Below are 21,150 nucleotides of genomic sequence, written 5' to 3' on the forward strand. Positions count from 1 at the left end.
GAGAGACCTTTGTGCCGATCAGGAACCCCTGAGCCAATAGGGGCCTGTATGTCGGTCAGGTACCATCGTATCACATAGTCGGCTCCGTGTCGGTATAGGCCTGAGGACTCACTTCCCAATCAGCTGTAAAGCCGGGGCCAGTGATTTACACTGGTCTGGGGCCTTGTGTCTGTCAGGGGTCCACAGCGTCTAACAGAGGGCCCTCCGCTTACAAGGGCCCCGAGTCGACTAAGGGAAGAGTTCGATGAGGCCCGAAGGGGAATCCGGGCGGCCCACCGGAACCAACGATCAAGGGCGCGGTTGGATGGCATAATGATCCGAAGGACTGGCTGTAGGTCGCAAAAAAAGTCGCGGCCCGGAGGGCCATGGCCTGTGATATCAGTCAGAGGTCCTATTGCACCGTTTGAGGAACCTCTGAGGCAATTTGGGTGTCTATGCCGTTCAGAGGCTACTAACACCTAACAGTGGGCTCCGTCCGTCGGTGCCCTTGAGACCCGTTTTCCAAACAAAAACGAGCCCCGGGTCCGCGATTTGCAATGCTCGGGATCCCTGACATAATGAGGGCTCCTGTGTCGGTTCGGTCGGGGGGCCACGGTACCGAACAGGGGTCCTTTGGAGTCAAGTGACCCCGGGTTGGAGCGGTGTTTGAGGGGGTCTGAAGAGGGGCCGAAGGGCCTCTCGAAACCAAAAATCAAAGGCCCGATGAGATGGTTGAAGGGGCAAAAGAGCTCCCAGCGGATCACACTAAGGATCCCCCCCCCCCTCCGTGATCCGCATCGCATAGTCGATCCGGTGGGACATAATCTCGAATGTCAGTCAGGTGATGTCTTGCACCTATAAGGCCTCCTGAGACAGAGCGTTCCTGTACTTCGGCCATAGATCACGAACAACGAGCAGTCGGTTCCATGTTGGTCTGAGCTCTAGGGGCCCATTTCCCACGCAAAGACAAGGCCGGGCCCGCGATTTACATTGGTCGAGCTTCTGTATCGCGGTCATTCTGTGTCGACGAGGAGCCTCGAATCGGCGCTGAGCGCGCAGCAACGACCATCGTAAAATAATGTTTCTGAATGTCTCAAAATGAATTCGTACAGTTCAAAGATTACGCTGGGCGAATCTTTTTTACAACTTTGAGGTTGTCCTCTGGACATATTAACAGTTACAGCAACACGGAAATTATAGATTTTACTTTTGCTCTTCCAGTTCTACCATCAGACACCTCCAGCACTTCGCAGTGCGGGAAAGACAGATAAGTTATTGCCATCAATCTAAAACCGCACGAGTGAAATATGCGCCCGGAATATCTCTGAATGTACGATGTGGTGTCCAAGATCGTTCAAAGGCATTTCTCTCAGATGCGTCGCCATTTTTGTTCACCTGTTGGCCACGGCCTAGTATTAGCCGCGGGACCAATGCTGTGCAACTTTAGGAGACTTTAACGCCGGACGTCGAGTCTTTTTTCGTTACCGAGATATGTGAACGCTCATACTGAAAGCTGCGCTACATAATTTATGTCACTAACCAATCCTGACTGAATGTTGAACATATCCAGACAAACACGGCTTGACCATATTAATGCAAATTGTTGACCGATTTTGATCTTCAATCTACATTCACGGAATCCTTGCTATCTCTGTACGACCCAGAGGAAAATTCTGACAAAGTTTCTGAGTTCTATCGGCTTATAAAGAGTTCACTAGGCCAGTGCAAAATGAAGAGGCCAGTGATCTATTTCATGCAGTCATTTAACGCATGATGTTTTCAGTTTATTTACCGTAAACTTAGCGCATATATATATATATATATATATATATATATATATATATATATATATATATATCATACCTAAGTTAACGTATCCTCAATAACAAATTGGCCATAGCCAGTGATTTTTTGGGGTGCCTTTTACTATCAGGGGGCCCTTTGTTAACCAGAAGCCCCCCCCCCCTTGCCAAGGCTCTGGCTGCGCCCCTGCATGCTTATGTCGTCCTTAGCCTTGTATGGCTTAGAACGCGATGTTAGGCGCACTACACAAAATCTACTGCAAACTGTGCGCTGGCAGTTGCAGTGGAAAGTCCCTCCTATTGTGCAAAATTTGATATCAGCGTGACCGCGAGCTCCGGTTTGGCACGCTTCTGTGATGGCGATTTCTGTATCTGCCGTGTTCAGTGCCGTACTTTTCTGTTTCCGTGTCTGGTATGATTGTGGTCGTCATGCAACGATGTGTGGGCTTGGCTCACAGCGTATTCTTCGATCAGCCATCCGTTTGGCGAATCCCAGAAGCCAAACAGGTCGATAGCCGCGCCATTATGATGTTCAGCGGGACCCTGTCGGCCCTCGACCGGTCTAGGATGGCTGCGTTATGAAGTATTCCGCAATCACAAAGCAATCAACAGGATGATGCTCTGTACCTTGTCGCGCCTCGCCTGTGTGGCGTGCAGCCTTTCATCGCTGCGCATAAAGCTCGTGAGCGAGGCGAACCCGCGGCTCCAGCCAGCTTATTTCAGCCACACGCCGTCGCGTTGAACCGGGAGTGTTCCGCGCGCTCGGCGCAGAGCCTGCACACGGCCTCAGGACAGCGGCCTTACGCACAGCGCGCGACCCGCGGCCCGCGGCCCGAGCGCGCTGCCGGCAGATGTGAGACGACTGAGTCCAAGGTTTAAGCGCGCCGCTTAGGCATTCCTTGTGCAGTGGGGCTGTGAGATACTGATGTGTATGCACGCGGTTGCATATTTTCAAACGTGGCCACTTCCCGCTGTTTCGTTACGCTGTGTTGCCTCTCCGACAACTGACGCGTAGTAGCCAGGTGTTTGTGTGTTGAATGTCAGCTGGTGTCAAATAATAATGATAATAACGGTCAATATTGTTATTAAACGTGACTTAAGAACGGACGGAGTAGGGCAGCATGAGAATTAACAAACGTCGCCGTATTTCGGTGTATTTTCTTACATGGATAGTGCATTTCAATCAATTTCGCATCCTTCTGTCCTTTCTACTTCACCGCCATCCATCAAAACGTTCCTCGTTGCAAGCTGTACTTTCCCGTTTCTGGGCTCCATCCACATCTTTAAGGATTATGGTGACTTCCTCGACCTAGCGTGTTCTCGGCGGTCGTCCACGGCCGGCAGAGCGTCGCCGACTCTGAAGGGGTGCGTCCCCAGCCCTGAAGCGGAGTGTCACCGGCCCTGAAGCGGAGTGTCCTCGGTCCTGAAGCGGAGCGTCCCCAGCCCTGCAGCGGAGCGTCCCCGGCCCTGAAACGGAGCGTCGCCGACTCTGAAGCGAAGTGTCCCCAGCCCTGCAGCGGAGCGTCCCGACCCTGAAACGGGGCGTCCCCGGTCCTGAAACGGAGCGTCGCCGACTCTGAGGCGAAGTGTCCCCAGCCCTGCAGCGGAGCGTCCCCGACCCTGAAACAGAGCGTCCCCGGTCCTGAAGCGGGGTGTTCCGAGCCCTGCAGCCGATACCATGCGGCCCCGCCGCCGACTGCGAGCAGCCAGCTGGCGGCCGTCACCGCCGGCTCGCGCCGTATCCGGCCGACCGCCCCGGGCGCTGACTGTCGGCCTGGTTTTTAGGGTATACCCTGAGCACGTGACTGGTCAGGTCAACCGAGTCGCATTGGTCCGGTGAAACCGGTCAGGCGAAAGTTCCCTGCGGCGGGAATTGAGCCCGTGCCTCCCACTCCAGCACTGGAATCCCGAGCTAGGGAGTCCGGACCACGGAATCACCGGGCTACGGAGCCCACGCCATGGAGCAACCGGTCTAGGGAGTCCGGACCACGGAATCACCGGGCTACGGAGCCCACGCCAGGGAACAATCGGTCTAGGGAGCCCGGACCACGGAACCACCGGTCTAGGGAGCCCGGACCACGGAACCACCGGTCTAGGGAGCCCAGACCACGGAACCACCGGGCTAGGGAGCCCAGACCACGGAACCACCGGGTTAGGGAGTCCAAGCTATTGAACCGCTGGGCTGGGGAGTCCGAGCCATGAAACCAGCGCGCTAGGGAGTCGGGACCATGGAGCCACCGTGATTGGAAGTCCGGACAATGGAGCCACCGGAAGCCCGAGCCGTGGGCGGGAGCTGCCCCGCAGAGCGTCACAGTTCTCTGCAGCACTGTGCAGCGGTGACCTCTGTATTGGTGCTGCAGTGGCGTGGCGATGAGCTCCGCTGCCAACAGCAGGGGCTCGCGCCGTGCGCCGTCCGCCTGCCGCCGCCGCCCGCTGCCGGCCTTGGTCCGGGGTCGGCACCGGTGCGACCCGTGTCCCGCCTGACAGCGGGAGCCGTGTAGAGCACGGCCGCGCGTGCGGCTCGGCGAGGGACGCCGCACGTGTCGGCGCCCGCACTGGGGTTAGGGGTCGCTGGGGGCGGCTCTGATGACCTGCGGTATCGACGCTGGCGGTGGGCTCCCAGGCGGCACCGCCGTGCACCGCCGCCGTGCTTCTGCGGCACAGATGCGGCTGCCAGGAGGCGGATGTCTGCTGCAAATTGTACGCGCACGCTGCACAACACCATGTTTCACACACACACACACACACACATACACACACACACACACACACACACACACACACACACACACACACACACACACACACACACACACACACACACACACACACACACACACACACGCACGCACGCACGCACGCACGCACGCACGCACGCACGCACGCACGCACGCACGCACGCACGCACGCACGCACGCACGCACGCACGCACGCACGCACGCACGCACGCACGCACGCACGCACGCACGCACGCACGCACGCACGCACGCACGCACACGTGACCACAAACTTGACGCCAACTCGTTGCCTAACAGCATGGAGTGTACGCGCTGACGCAAGTGCGACAATGGCAATACCATTCGTTGACAGCGTGTTCGCGCTATCAGCCGTTAGGTGGGAGATCACATAGCATGTCTTACCATTTTTCATGATGTTGGAAATCCATTCCGCCATTGTTCAAATCCTACCAATTTTATATTTAATAAGCGGCTTTTAATGGTGGTACTGTAGCCAAGCAGAGAACATGTCCATCTGGATTGGTAAGTATCCGTTTTTTGAAAGTTACCGGTGTAGAGCTTCCCACTGCATGCGATGGAAAGCGATTCAAAATTGAAATGTCTTGGCTGTAAATGCTGTTACCGGAAACTGAACTGATCCAGTTTCAAGAGCTCTTACACAACGCCCTTTTTCCTATCCCTATTTGTATTCCTATTGGGTCTGCATTAATAGATTTCCTGTTCCAACTTTTAGACTGTTGATATCAATCTAACTCGAAGCAACATCTATCACATCCTCTGCAGCGGCTATGACACAGTAACTGAAAGCACAAACAAGCCAATCCATCAATAAAATCCCTTCTTTTCAGCGCTTTCGCCATTTCAGTAGCGCTAAGTTGCTGTTTTCTTTTGATGATTATTTATTCTTCCCATAATACGCAAACGTGTACACAGCACTGTAAATGGGGTTTGACGTACACACAGTACAGGTTGTATCACCACCTTGCCCCTGTACGTGACTTTCGCAGTTACGCGTCGAGCGCGGATGTGCCACTGGCACCTGAAGGCCTTATCGAATACGCCAACGGCATCGGCGCCGCAGCCCTTGACGCTACCAAATCCGTCTGAGGCACGGACCAGCCATCGCGGACCCGATTTCAAACGGCTTGCCCAGCCGCGAGGCCCGGTGCCGTGGGTGGAGCCCTGCTGGGAGCAGCAGCCGCGGACCGGCCCCGGCTGGTGCCGGCGCGGCTGCGAGCAGCGTGCGGAGCGCGGGAGCGGCGGCGCTCGTCGCTTCGGCCGGCCTCGCTCCGTCAATGCCGACTGCACGTCCCAACGACGCGCGAGCTTCCGAAACGCCAGGGGGTGAGGTTCGGGTCACCGGAGGCAGCGCCCACGCGCGTGGTGCACGGCCGCCGATGCGAAGCCCTGGTCGTGCCGAGCCGTCCCAGCTGCGTGCTGCGAGGGGGCGTGGGACGACGGCCACACCCCGTGTCACCGGGATCTTCAGGGAGCGGACCGGGGGAGGACGGCCGGTCGGGTTGCGGGCTGCCGTCTGTCTCCCCGGCCGGCTCCCACCGGTGCCAGCGCGTGGGACTGCTTCAACAGCGCTCCGCACGGCTGCTCGCGGCCTGGGCAGCTGCTGGGGGCAAGCCGTTTGCGGTTTTCTGGCTGTTGCAGAGGCGCCAGAGCGGGCGCCAGCGCCAGGGCTTAGTAATGCATCCGGGTACGGGAGCCCACATCGTGCTGCTTAAAACGAGGCGTGGTTTTCACAGACGCGTTTGTGTCCTTTTCGCTTTTGATGCACTAGCCGCGCGAACTTTCAACGTACGGGCGTGATCTGCTTGTAGCCGCACATCGCTTGTCAGGGTATTCCGGCATATTAAACAAAATTATCCCTTCTCCTGTTTCATTTAGGGCGCTTTTTCGGCGTGGTGACCATAAATCGAGGTGTGTGAACTGTGCCTACTGAAAGGAATTGACCTTGAAAGCCTCAGGTACTTCAGAGGGTTTTAGGCGTAGACGAAGCAAACTAACGGCAACTGAATGCTGCGTTTACCACCATTCTCCGGATACCGGCTCCCACATGCCATCTTCGTTTTCAGCTGGCAATGTGTTTTCTGTGACAGCCACGAACAACGGGCCTTGACTCGGTCATATTTCATACAGCTCCGATATAAGAACATTGTGCTTAACGTTCACTGGTGCCCGGTAGCGAGCTGCCGCGACAAGTCAGAACACGCCCATGGAATACCAGCGTCCGTTGTGCGGCCCGTTTTCAGACATCTCGCATCAGTTCTCCGAGTTCATGGGGGCGATGGAGACGGCTGTGCGGGACCTAGCGAAGTCCGAGAACGACATCCACGCGGAGCTGCTGCAGCAGGTGGCGCAGTCGAGGCAGGTGAGGCCGGCGTCGGCGCCTCTCGCGGTCGCCGGCCACCGCCAGACACCGGCGGAGGCCGTGGGTTCTCCGTGCCGCGGGGCTTCCGTGCCGCGGGGCCTCCGTGCCGCGGGGCCTCCGCGCCGCGGACGGGAGCTGAGCGTCGCTGTACCCGCGGCTCGTGCACTGCCGCCGGTCAGGTGAGGTGCTGTCATGAGGTGTGACGGGACGTCGTGACAAGGGTGTGGACCGGCGGCCCCGTAGAGGCGGCCGCGTTAAGCCTGGCCTCGGTGGGATTATTGTTGGAATTGGACGATAGCTTTTGTAATTGTGATGATACTCGACGTTTCCAAGCCAGTGTTCATGGCCATGAGAGATAATACAGATCCTGTAAATCACGTAATTTTCTCAAACGAAATCCTACGGAAGATGTTAACGGAGCTGCAGCAGTTGCTATGCATCACTGGCGACCGTAAGCGCTGTCTTTTAACGCCGAGCATTTTCGTAATATATGCTATTGTTTTTTTATATCGTTTGAGCATGACCTCCCGGAATGTCGGTTATTGCCGCATCTAGGGTTGAGATGTGTTGTTATCCCTTACCGATTTGCAGACGGTAGGCTGACCTGCACCATACGGCTGGCTTCACTCGTGCACCTGTTTTGGCTGTCGAGATTTATCAGCTCTTAGCAAGCAGCGGGAGCAGCCACGGCTCGCGCACAATTGCATGCGATAGCCAACGGCCGTTTAGTATTATCCGTCCGTGGGCATAAATAAGCCCGCCGTCGTGAGGCCTGCGGCCGATATTTGGACCTAGTTTCGATCAGCGTCCGCCAGCTCGTTCGTGATCGGAAATTTTACGTTGCCCATATTAATCGAATGGAGAGTAAAAATCGTGGCGATGTTACGCCATGAAACAAGCATTACACCTGATCAAAGTTGTGTGCCTTTTTAAGTGCCCGGACAATATCACAGTCTAACTTCTCAATAGTTTTACCAGAGCTTACTGAGAAGTGTCTAGCGCTACGGTCAGTGGTTGCAAAGATAAGCTTGTGTGTCGGGTGTGTCGGGTCGCTGGAGCCACCGAATTCCGGGTCGTTGACGTTAAGACTCGCTCCGCCGGCAGCGGCGCTCATGATGACCGCTACGGGATGCAGCGCGTGGCTGGATGAAAATAGCAGTTCGGGCACGTCTTGATGTGACCTCTACGAACATATCGAGCATAGTTCTGTCATGAGACTCCCAGAGTCGTTCATGGAGATGCTGAGCATGTTTGGGGAGAAGGCTCCCACATCATGTCATGATATCCAATTGTTGGCAAAGCAATTCACGCAAAAAGGTAAATCCATTGCCTAACGAGGCTCGGAAAATATGAGCGTTTAAATACTTCGCGTAGTGTCAGCGACAAATTTTGCGGCGAAAATTTTCTTTACGCTACAGTGTAATAAATATTTGCTGATTCCTGTGGGCTGGGCGCATATGCTCGGGCGTTGGCTGTATCCACTAGTTGATGAGTTGTTGTCAAGCAGTGTTATTCTGTAGTTTCTCCGCTGTTTGTAAAGAAACCATTTAATATTGTGAGTCACAGCGAAAACTGCATGTCGTTTTGGAGTCACCCCTGGCTCGGGCCATGATACTAAACGCTTATACGCGTGGAAACGTTCCTAGACGCCCTACAGTTTGTCCACGTGGAAGTTTGTCCGCGTGTCGTGCCTGGTAGAACAATCGGGCCTTGCGACACGTTTAGCTTTCGCCGCAAAATTTGTCGCTGACCCGGCTTTTGCGACCGAGGGGTGAGGTGAGGGCTCACGCAATAAGCACTGCTAAGCTGGGACGCTGATCCCACAAATCCATTCAGTCAAGGGGGCCGGACAAAATCTGTAGAAGGGTGAATGAACAAACTGTGGCAGGTCAAGGCAGTCTGTATGATATGCCGAGGCATCCCCGTAAGGTTATGTTTACGAACCTTTGCATGTTTGATGCTCATTTACGTGAACATCCAAGTCAGCTTTGGCATGAAATATATTCTGAGATTGCCAAATTCGGCGCTGGTGTTTCAGAGTATGTCTCATAGGCTGTGGCGAGCGATTACGGGATTGACTCCGCGGTGGTATAAACTCCCCACATTTGCTTGGGCGATGTTTGCCACTTTATTTGCCAGCGAACTATACGGCGGGGGTCGTCCGGTATGTGGTATGTGGCATGTGGTATCTCGGTCGTTTAGTGCTAACGGTCACGCGCAAAAAGCCGTACCCCGGTGTTGTAAGTCTGGACAGCCGCACCCCTTTTCACTGACGAATGGTTTCAATCGGAGCAACACCATCCATCAGTAGTTCTTATGCTCAACGATGCGCTGTGCGTCGTTCCCGTATCTGGCGCGTTGTTGTATTCGATGAATCGCAGCAGATTTTTTGCTGCTCTACGTGTACAAAACGGCACGACGATACGAATCCGACGGGCCATCCATCTTTGGTCACAGCCGGCCCGCTAACAGACCCCTGAAGCTCGTCCATGGCGAGACAAACGACTAAAACAACTGGTGCTGCTTCCGGGCCGGGCAGAAGTCGATTTGTAGCTGGATCAAGCCCGGTTATTTATTCTCGCCGGCGCCGGGTGGCTCGTCGCCAACATCCACCGATCCGCCAAGACAGGCGGTGCGGCCGCCGTCCTCCACGACACATGAACACACAGGCTGTCTGCCGGCGAGCCGACCCGGCCCAAATGCATCGACCCGCTCATCAATCGCGCCGGGCGAAGTCGCTGCTCGTTAGCCGGCCGGCTGCAGCACTGTCCGGGCCTGGTGCGATTAGTTGAATCAGGCCCGCCAGCGCGCCGACTAGGAGCGGCGACCGCCGGCCGGCGCCGGCGAGCACGCAATCTCACCGCTCAAGCCCACCCGATTTACAGGCTCCGTATTTCCCCGGCAGCCGGTCGAGTTAACCGAAGTGTTCCGCCCGAGAACGCGGCGGAATTATCTGATTCCTGGCGCGGCCCGATACCGGGACCGTCGCGCGGCGCCGGGGAGCGCCGGGGCCCGTGGCACCGCGCCGGCAGGCCGCGCCGCTGGAAATAGCCTGTCGCGGTTTGTCATCGACACGTGATTTGTGTCGCGCGGCCCTCCATCCCGCTGGTGTCGCCGTTCCGGCCGTTTGCTCGCCGTCGGCAGCTGGGCTGCCGGTTTGAGGCTTTCTGGGGGTGTCGGCGCCAACGAGTCTGCACGTGCTCTGGCGAGGCGGATGGAACGCGGGTCCGGGCGTCGCTTCTCAAAGCGTTTGAAGCTGTACAGGCTGCACACGAGACACGCGGCACTGGTCTGAAGTCTCTCGCCGCAAACATGATGAAAATACTACACTAGTGATTTTCAATGCCGGTGGACCGCTTGGGCTATTCCCGCGCACTGCTCAGGTGGGAGTGATCCAAAGCATTCAGCCCCGCAGTGTGCATGGCAGCTTCTGGAAGACCTCACCCGCGTTTGCGGCATGACCGCCGAGCCTGCTGGTTTCGACTGATGGCCGCTGCTCTCAGCGAAGGTTGCCGTGTCGTTGGGGCGGCCTGAAGCCGCCGCAGCCAGCCGCCGTGGAGGTAGGCCGGCCCGCTGTACACCCGAAGCCTGACGCGGCGCCTCGTCAGGGGTGGCGTGCAGGGGAGGGGGTGCTGGGTGGAGACCGCGCGGCGAATTATGTGCGCGCCGGAGTGTCGCGCGCGGCAGCACGGCATGGGCGGGTCCGAGCCCACCCGCGACCACCCGTCTCGGTACGGCCATAGCGGTCAGCCGAGCGGCACGGCACGACGGGCGGCGCGGCGCGGCCACGTGCGGCCCGCCGCGTGACGAGAGCTGGTGTCCGGGGCAGCGGTCCTCCGCCACAGCACGGCCGGTGCTGGGCTGTCACAAGCTGGAGATGACCCCGGCTGCCGGCGGTCACGGGCCGGCGGCACGGCGGCGCAGACCGTTTCCAGAAGCAGGACGGGAGGGGCAGAGTGGACACTGTACCCAGCATTCGCCGGGTCGGCGGCCGGCTCTGCTGGGGTTGCGACCGGCTCTGCTGGGGCTGCGGCCGGCTCTGCTGGGGTTGCGACCGGCTCTGCTGGGGCTGCGTCCGGTTCTGCTGGGGCTGCGCCCGGCTCTTCTGGGGTTGCGGCCGGCTCTGCTGGGGTTGCGGCCGGCTCGCAGTCGCATCTGCTCCAGGTGCGGCGTCTGTTCGGCGTGGAGTCGTCACCGGCGGCGTGCGCCTGCGATGTGCGGCCGCACGCGTCTGAGGAGCCGCTGGGGCGAGCCGTGACGAGCAGTGGAACTACAACGGAACAATAACGGAACTACAACGGAATTACAACGGAACAGCTGAACTGGTCGGTGGCTGCGCGGTACCGCTCAATGATCTTTGTCTCTTGGTGGCGGATGCGGCTCGGCCATGTTGTATTCAGACGCGTCGGACGCCAGGCGGACAGTGCAGCAGGCGGCGGAGGTCTGTTTGAAGTGCACACTTTGAGTGGTCTGCGTGGGAAGAGGAACGCGAAACAGTGCGATTTGATTGCGGCCGTTACCCCCGCTGGTGCGGGAGTTTTCAATGGGCTGGAATCCGCGCGATACGCGTGGCTGGCTAATCTGGTGCATGGCGCTCGTTCCCGGTTTATTTCTGTCGCCGTGGGTGGTGTGCTAGTGGTCGTATATTCCTGGCCATTAGGACCCACCATCGTCCGATGTGCAGGCGTCGTGGCAATACTTGATGGCCGAACGTGTCGGCTGTCGCTGAAACAGTGACGGCGGCGCGTCTTAAGCCGGATCAGAGCTGCAATCTGGCACGACTGTAACGAGAATCGTTAGGCTATCGAGCGGCCCGTGCCTATGCTCAGGTCATTAGCGTCACACCGTCCCGGACGGTTTTAGCGTTGGCAGGAGGGGGACGGTGAAATACAGAGACCAAATATTACTAGGGCCGCTGCCTGCGAGCTCGTAGGTCCCCAAAGCACGTGCTTTGAAAAGCCCGCAGGTCTGTTAGCGAGTATGCTGCAGGTTTATGAACTAGTGAGTGTAACTTGTAACTGTAGCTGCAAATATCTCAAATAGTTCTCTCAAATAGAATATAGTGCAAATATCTCAAAAGTTTTCTCAAATGATATGCGTTGGGGGGGGGGGGGGGCTGGCGTTTGGCTGTAGGTACCCTGAGGACTGTTGGTGGGAGACCCTCGACGGTCTGCATTTTCTGAATCAGCGTGGCGAAGCAAGGTGTATGTAACACTGGTCTACATCGGACCACTGTGCGCCGTGTGACATAAGCGTGCCTGCCTCATAAGGTTAGCAGAAGCTGAGGTGATTTGTTGCGAGCGAAATAACGGCCTTACATCTCCGTTTTTCGAGCCACGCGGCTGTGCCGGTCCCCGATCCATACCATTGCATAGAGCGCTGGGATTAGTATATCCACAATCACCCGTGGTGCACGTGGAAGGGTGCAAATTTGCCCGTGGAATTTACCGCGGAGTGACGCATTCCACACAGGCGGCTGGCCCCGTGCCATCTGGAACTTGCCTCCTAGCAGCTACGTGTGTCGACCGCCGAGTGGTAATCGGCTGCGAATCTCCCAGTTGCAAAAAGATGTGTGATGTAAAAACCAGAATGTATAGAACGATTTCTGCTGATATGCACACTAAAGGTATTCAGTTTCAGTGTATTTCGATATTATTAGTTTACATACTGCAAATGATTGTCGTTCAGTGTACTGACAGGCACTGACTAAACGGCGTCATCAAGCTAACATTGGTATATGCATGGCGTTGTCATGCACGCAGTGACACCTGCGACCGTGAGCACCGTCCAGGAGCACTGAGTTCTGGTATGAGATGTACCAATACCTGCTTGATAAAGTTCTTTCACAAGTGCTTCGTGGAAGGTGGCTTATGTGCACAATAAGAATGCATTTGTATTTGTTTGCTCGAAATGTATCTACGAGGCGGCTTTATAAGTATTCGGCTCATTACAACGCTTGCTCGGCTCGGTTCGTTACAACAACCACTCACTCGTTGCAATACATGTCAAAAAATGCTATAGAATACCATGCCACGAAATATGCTATAATATGCAATTTTAATGCAATACGGTACGATAAAATACGGCACTTAAACCTACGTACAAATAATTCATTAAAGGCTCCAATCTAATAGTCCAAGTCCAATAAATGCTCCACATTGACAAGAAGAGAATGTGCCAACCCAGAATACACATACAAAGATGAATGAAAGCGGACTGCAAGTACGCGGAATCTGCATTGGCATGCGAAGATCACACACGGCGTACAATCACACCGGTCACCAGTATGAGATTAAAACCAAGGGGCATGACCTAACAGCTGCGTTCGAAATCCGAGTTTGTATCCGTCAGAATGTATCCTTGTACTTTAGCTATAACTACACAACCTACTTACACTTACTTATTTTTTAATAACTTCTATAGTTTCCATTATTTGCGCTATGTTAGCAATGCAGGCTCAGCTTATACAGTGCTGCTGGGCCTGACTTCCGGCAGGCAGCCCTGCCCTTCCTCGTCTCGACACTCTTGTGCACGTTATCGGACAGTCAGCGCCCGCCCCATCGGGTCAGCTGGGCAAGCGACGGTGCAGTGTGACGCCGTAACCTGTCTTGTGGCATGGATACGGGTGGACAGTCTGGGACCGATCTGGGACTTCTGCGACCTGTGTGTTACTTTCGGCCGTTGGTTGGTTTGAAGGTGAACGCCTAGCGGAGATTTTTAACGGGCTGTATCTACTGCATTGTTGTCATAGATTGTTTGCACCCAGACTAACCGACAAGACCGCTGGAGAATGTCCAATGATTAAACAGAAAACTGTGTCGACTACGGGTCTGTTAAGCCGGACTGCGTGATATGTTAGGGGGTCCCATTATGGGACCTGAGGGTCCCATTGTACTGAGGGTCCCATACTGAGGGTCCCGTTATGGGATCCTCAGCGCTGGCAAAGGGTGGTTTTGCGCCCGTAAGGGCTCCCGCGTCGATCGGGGCCGACCGCCCCGATGAGGGCGTCTCCTGCGTCAGCGAGGGGGCTGATGTACGAGGCGTCCCTCTGAGGACCTCTGAGGACCGGCCGGGTGCACCGGACCCGATGTCACCAGAATGGCATCCAGTAACGGGGTCTGGGGCGGAAAGGTCATTCGATTCTTGGCCGGGATAGATGATGGGCTCACTGGTGGGGTTGTCAGGCTCCATGGTGTTCAATTGGTTGGATCGAAACGTGTCCAGAATTGCTATTGACATGGCTAAGCCATGTTAACCAATGTATTTTTTCATCTTGTTTCCAGAGCCGATTAGTGTCTGGGCATAATCCTACCAAATAATTTGGGGATATACACTCAAATGTTTACAGAGTGCAAACGCCGGTCCCAAGTGTCGCAGCCTTCTCAGAACCCTGCGGCGTTGGCCGCTCCAGCTAACAGCAGCGGGTGGACGCTCGACACGTGTCCAGAAATATGCCTTCCGAAAGCCTGTTAAAATGAATTCGAGCCGGTCAAAGGTCGCATATCTCAGCGCATAGGTTATGGCGCACATGGGGCTATATCTCAACGGCACAATGTTGAGGATGATCATCTGAACGGATTACAGCTGCAGCAGCACGAACAATAGAGGCTCACACATTGCGTCAGTCGCTCGTGCTGTAAAGGGCAATTCGTTCCGAATGATAATCTGAAAATTGCACCGGTAAGATTTAAAGGGAGTTTTCCACCCTGATGTGATGTTTTGAGCTGAAATAGCCACCTTAAGGAACTGTGATGCAGTTCACGGCCATGCCCTTCTTAAAACCCAAACCCCTCTGGTTCCTGAGTTATACGCCTGCAAAAGTGGGAAAAGGTTTATTGGGAGACTGTCTCGAAGTCACTTTGATAATGATATCGTCATAGAAGCGTCATACGATCGCCGTCATATTACAGGCTGTTTTCTGCTAATGCTCAAAAGCAGCGTGGCTGCTGATACATCCGCAAAAGCGATGATGTGGCACATGCGATGTTATCCGCGGAGGTGGATTGGCTGTTAGTAAGATTTCGCCGCTGAATGTGTATCGCGAACTCAAGCGTGAGCACTTTCGGATTGTGCGGCACTCGTCAACAGGGCATTTTTCCTTATTTCTAGGCCATTAGCCAATTTTGTAGAAAAAGAAAGCCGATGTCTGTAAAAAATACGGCACCGAAAAAAGAACGATGCTTTCCCCAATACTATAAAAAAGAAGACGTAACGGCGAACCTGTCTTTTTTCTCCCATTGTCGTTGTTTTGTTCTACTGACGTACTTTCAATTTTCTTACAGACAGCTAGGTTGGCGTATTGCGTGCCGGAGCAAAGAAAGAACCTTACACGGGCTTGCGGGCTAGCAAAGCATTATAAAATCAGGGAAATTTTGCAGTAATTTTATAAAAGCATTCAACCAAATATGTAACATACTGTATGACAAATTAAAATCTTGAATAAAAAATTGTGTTCTACAAGTAAAACCTCTTAAGTTGCATTACCATGAGCCCCCGTTGAGGCTATGGTTTGGAGGAAACTCACGGCAAAATGCGGTGTTATAACCGAAGACCTGCGCGGGCATTGTGACAAAACCTGCAATTTGGTGGTCCCGCGGGCTGCGCAAGCGGATCACACTTTTTGACATTGGTGTGTCGCTTGAAATGGGTATGATCACTGATGGTGCGTGCCAGTGGCTTGTATCGATCTTGATGTGATGGGGAGTGTGCGTGCGAGGTTTGCGCTTCTGAGAGAGAACATAGTTTTGATATTATTTAAGTCTGATGATTCCCAATAAAATATGATGTATCGAAACCTGCGTCTATCTTTATGTTTGCGTTTGAACATGACAAGGTATTGATGCCAGTAAACTGAAAAAACACTAGCATTTCCTATGCTGCAGTTGCAAACAAAGGCAAGCTGCTACTTCATTATGATCTTGCTAACGTTTTGAACCTATCATAGCATGTAATTAATCCATTGCATGCCATTATATTAGCAATTCATTTTGGCATTACGGGCAGGTCCGTGCAGCTCATTAATGCACATACTTGGCAGAATCTCGCATGATGTAGCTTTGCAAACTTGTATTTCAATTAATAATTCTGAAAAATTAATTCTGCTGTGTTATGGATGCACACACTACTGCCTTAAAACATGTATGCAGGCAAGCATTGCTTGTGAGTCATCAATATCAGAGTCACGACAACTTGTGTGAGATGCTGGGCACTGGGGAAGGTGGAAAAGTATTGCTGTTGGTTTCTTGGATAGCACTTAACAATATTTCTATCTTGAGCCTTGCGTGCTCTGGTATCTTCGCCACTTCCTTACATTTCGCCCATCTAACCATAACCACATGTACTTCCCATGTCTCCAGCCTTGTGCAAGGTCAGCAGGTTTGCAGTGCCATTTCACTACATGTAATATTTTCTTGTTCTACATGTGTTATTACTTACGAGAACAATGTTTTTCATTGAAGCAGCCTGATGACTGCAGAATGTTGCATGACTGTGGAAACAGAAGACGTGTTTGTGTATTTGTCACCCACGTATTGTGGACTTCCAAAGCGGACTGAGCAAATAATGTCACTTATTGGTTGTGTACTTTGCTGAAAGTGATATATATATATATATAGATATATATATATATATATATATATATATATATATATATATATTGTCATGTGTTTTTGACCAGTCATATGTTAGATGCGGAGTTAATACAAGAATGCACGCTCTACCCATCTTCTCATGATGGAATTTATTATGAAAGTAGCAGGGCTTGCGGTACAAAGGCCGTACCATGCTCATTATGCCATGCCACAATACAGCACTGAAGTAGTGCCACAGTCACACTGTTGACCTGTGTCATTACGCAACTTACCGCCTTAGTTGACTACTCCAGGCCTATGAGACAGCAGTTTATAATTTATGAATGACTGGTAACAATTGATTTAACACTGCCAAATGACTGTTACCAGCGAGAACGCGTTTGCGCCACGATGGGTGTATCCGGGTTAGCCAGTGATTGCATAAATAACCTTGAGCAAGAAAAACATTCCTGGTAGCTCGACCTTACCATTTTTACCATAGCAGTAACACTGTTTTGGCAATCAATTCATAACAATGTTACAGATTTATTGTTAATATGTGCATGACTGCATTTCCGGCTACAAATAATAAAAACGTACTTACTGTGCACATCACAAGATATCAATGTCAGGACTACAGCAGCGCAAGCAAGGATAGGTCGACAATAGAGTATCGACATCCCGAACAGTCCTTGGCAGGTTTCGGTAAGGAATTCATGACGCTATATGACAGTGTTCACAGCATATCGTGCTTTGATAACAATCTACCACAAAAGTTGGCGATCACTACGTTGCTTGTGTCAAACAGTTCACCAAAGCTTTTCCTACGACCAGTACCAAGACAAAAAACCACAGACAAGCCATTCACTAACCCGCCACCCGACACACGCCCGCGACGAAAATGGCCGGCTGGCGTCAGCTTTCGTGCGTTTCTAGGCATTCTTTAGGTATGGCTGTCAGATGCTGCCAGGTAATGCTGTCGTCACAGAACAATTCCATGACGCCATCAAACGATGACTTAAGGGGGCACATTTTTACAAACTTTGAAATTCTGCTAATGATGGGTCGTTTTTTGACCCGTGAAAGCTTGCCAGTAGTTACAAGTAAGCTTTTCCCATCATATCTGATACTTACCTTAATATCTTCAAATGTGGGATTCCCTTTAAGGATCATATATGTCATTCACACGGTAAGATGATTTAAGACAGTGTTCAAAAGTACCTCATTCCGATATGTCATTGTTTTCGGTCGGTCGCCAGCCGCCGCCCGATGCCAGCTGTCGTGGTCGACGCCGCGTAAGCTGCGGACACGCTGCAACGCTGGGCGTCGGTATATTTGCTTTCAAAGACCGAGAACGCGTATGCTTGAAACTACTTCATACAGGATCTTACCGATTGATTCAAACGGATGAATACTTATGCGCGGGAGAACGTAGCCAAACCGTATCAAAAATGCAACTTTTGAGCCTGTTTCGATGTACTCTGGTATTTAATCCACAGGCACGGGCGTAGGAACAGGGGGGGGGGGGGGGCCGGGGGCATGGCCCCCACTTTTCAAGGTGGCGGGGGGTCAGCAATGTTAACTGGCCCCCCACTTTTAAGATTAAGGTTGCATTTGGCCTACTTTTGCACTACATTAAATATGCATGCCGATTTACCTAGTTCACCAGGCATCTCCTTTAAGATGCGTCATCTTTTTCGTTTGCTCATTGGCTATTGCTTAGTGCTACAGCCGCAAGGTTGGCGCCACACGGCCTGGAGACTGCAACGCCGGGCGTCGGGGCTGTTGTTGCTATCACTTGCGAGCACGCATGTTCAATACGATATTACGTAGTTTTCTTATCAGTTATCAGCTCTGACAGGTCTTGGGCATTTTAAGACGAATATGGATAAGCCATGTTAATGCATATTAGGAGCCACATTTCATCTACAATCTACAGTCAGGGAGAACACAATATCTCTGAAGAACACAGGAAAACACGGAGCTGGAGTCTATGTGACAACTATCTGACTACCTACGGTAATCATAGATGTTGTTGCGTCAGTGAGGGTTCCTGTGCTGATCTGGGGCTAACTGCGCGGGGTTCAGAAGGCCTCCGTGTCAGGGGTGGGGACAATGTGATATGATTTATCCTTCTAATGGCCTCTGGAGCGACCAGAAGATCCCGTCCCGTGCCACCAGAATGATAGCCAGAAGGCGCTTCACGATGGGACGGAATGGCCCTTCAGCCCTTGACCGGAAACGGTAGCGTACCCCTGGTGTTCTGCTCAAGAGGCCCCTGCCCGGAAGGAAATAAGGGTCTCATTATTGTTGAGTAGAGTGAGACCCTCATTATTGTTAAATAGCGCGGGTCAAAATAAATTAGAAGAAACGAGATAGGTCATGTCATGTTTGCCTGAGAATGCTAATTTTTTCAGAATGTATTATTGAAACAAATTACATCAAAAGGCTTGAACATGCCCGCCCGCGACTTCAAGAGCAAGGACAAGGACGGCCTGGGTTGCAACTTCCGTAAAATCCAAAAGTTTCAGCCACTGCAAGTGCCACCAGACGGCGGGCGCCGTGTTAATCTGTCTTCTGGGCAGGTAAATAGCTGCGAAAAAATAGAGATTTTACGTTCACTCTTGCGGTTCAACCAACAGGTTCCAGCCCCACTTCGGGGTGCTTTAACGGTCAATCCGTTCTTTTCATCAGTCTAAAAATGGCACACGTGAAAAATGCGCTCAGGCTGCCTGATAAATGTAACATCTGATGTCATGAAGCCTCCAAGGATACTTTTTCAGATACGTCATCATTTTCGTGCACCCGTTGGCCACAACTTAATATTGGCTGCTAGGCCGACGCTGCGTGGCCTATGGAGACTGCAACGCCTGGGTTCGAGGCTTGTGTTTCTAAAATGTTTTAGTGCGCATGTTCAAACTTGCGTCACATAACTTGTATTACTAGTAGATTCAAGTGTTTAAAGATAATCATTTCAGAAGCGTCATCATTTTCGTCCACCAGTGGGCCACGACTAAATATAAGCTATTAAGGTAAAGCTCCAGGGACTATGAAGACTGTAACGCCTGGTGTCGAGGTTTTTGTTGCTACGATTTGCGAGCGCGCATGTTAAAAAACACGTTGCATAAATTGTATCAGTAATCGACTCTGACTGAATGGTGAACATTTTCGGACAAACATGGCTTGGCCATGTAATACGTATTGTTGACCCCTCGATCTGCAATCAAATTTTCGTCTTCAAATTTGGATCAAACATATCGATCTACAATCTACCTTCGAGATGTCCTCAATGTTTGTAGAACCGAGATTAAAAATTTGACAAAGCTTCTGAATTCTATCGGTTTAGAAAGAGCCAACTAACCATGGGAAGTAAGAGCGACGGTGGCTTCTTCAATGCAGTCGTTCAACGCCTGATTCCTGCAGTGTATTTGTTGGCCTCAAAATACAGACAGAATTGAGCTCACGGTAGCTCCTGGTTTCTGTTTTGGTTACAAGGTAAAAATGACAATGAAACAAAGGAAACCGTGTCACTTGTTAACAAGTGAGCTATATCCAGCAATTGTTTGGGGGACCACCATAAGATGAGGTTTTGTCAACCTTGTGTTCCCCCTTGGCAAGGCTCTGGCCGCGCCCCTGCCTACACACAAAAGCAGATAAAATGGTATACGTTGCATGATGGGCGATAAAGTGTCCTTTGGGTTAATTCATACCTAAGGCAGACAGCTTCCCGGAGGCTATTTTTTCTGCAATGGTGTGGTGTGAGGTAAGATAATTCGGAAAAGATGCTGTTGCAGGCATAGTCAGTAGGAACGTTTCAAAGAGTGCGGTGATCAAGCTCGCGGTGTACTTCAGGAACTTTTTTCTGGAAAGCGAGCCCGAGGACCGGGGGTGTGAGGGGGGGGGGTAGGAATGGAGGTTTTTTTCGCTCTTTATTCAAATGTCATGGCTGCTATGCTATATTTGCATCTAGAGCTGCTTCTCACTGGTGCACAGTCTTGCCTGTTCGACTCATCTGTCATTTGGCAAATGAGGTTATCCGGCTTCCCAAGGTTATTCGTTAATTTTTACATTGTCTTTCCGGGGGAGGCGAAATTCCACGATCGGGTAAGCATTTCGGGTCATCGAGGAAACATCTGTCTCCACAGCGTAGATGCCAAAATACGGCCTGGATATAGGCTGGTGATAATTTTGAAAGGGGGTCGATAGTTCACAGTGCGACAGATTTTTCATGCGCCTTCATTTCTCTGGCTGCTTTTCAAGGGAGAAGACTTGTCGCAGCATTTTAGGTGGAAACAAATTCGGGAGCTCGAAACTGACAGAAACAATGTGACAAAAGTCCTACTACTTTTGATTTTTAATAAGTCATAAAAAAGAACCAAGCCACATAATAAGGCCCATCTGTCACATGTTCCTTATCTGGGCACTGCTCCTGTCCGCCGTTGGTGGCCCCAGCCCTGGCCCGGATGTATCTCGCATGACTGACTGCGAACTGATCGTATGGCTGCTTTGTTGCATACTTTTGGATCAGCGTTACTACTGCATGGTATATGAAACATGTGTTGGACAGCTACAATAGTATCCTTTTCCTAATTATATTCCCTTACACCACACCATCGCAGAAAAATAGCCTCCGGGAAGCTGTCTGCCTTAGGTATGAATCGGCAGAACGGATGTTTCATTGC

At 52.3% G+C, this 21,150-nt stretch overlaps 1 protein-coding gene across 1 annotated transcript in view; it reads left to right on the forward strand.

Annotated features, from left to right (window-relative positions):
• LOC119097590 (uncharacterized) overlaps positions 1-21,150 on the forward strand; it is a 51,156-nt gene that overhangs the window by 17,634 nt on the left and 12,372 nt on the right. The window contains exon 4 of the mRNA XM_037220634.1: positions 6,781-6,899. Coding sequence (XP_037076529.1) covers positions 6,781-6,899 — 119 coding nt within the window. The remainder of the gene's footprint in view (positions 1-6,780; positions 6,900-21,150) is intronic.

This window comes from Pollicipes pollicipes, unplaced genomic scaffold, assembly GCF_011947565.3.
Source record: "Pollicipes pollicipes isolate AB1234 unplaced genomic scaffold, Ppol_2.1 Scaffold_4295;HRSCAF=5057_pilon_pilon_pilon, whole genome shotgun sequence".
Lineage (NCBI taxonomy): Eukaryota > Metazoa > Arthropoda > Thecostraca > Pollicipedomorpha > Pollicipedidae > Pollicipes > Pollicipes pollicipes.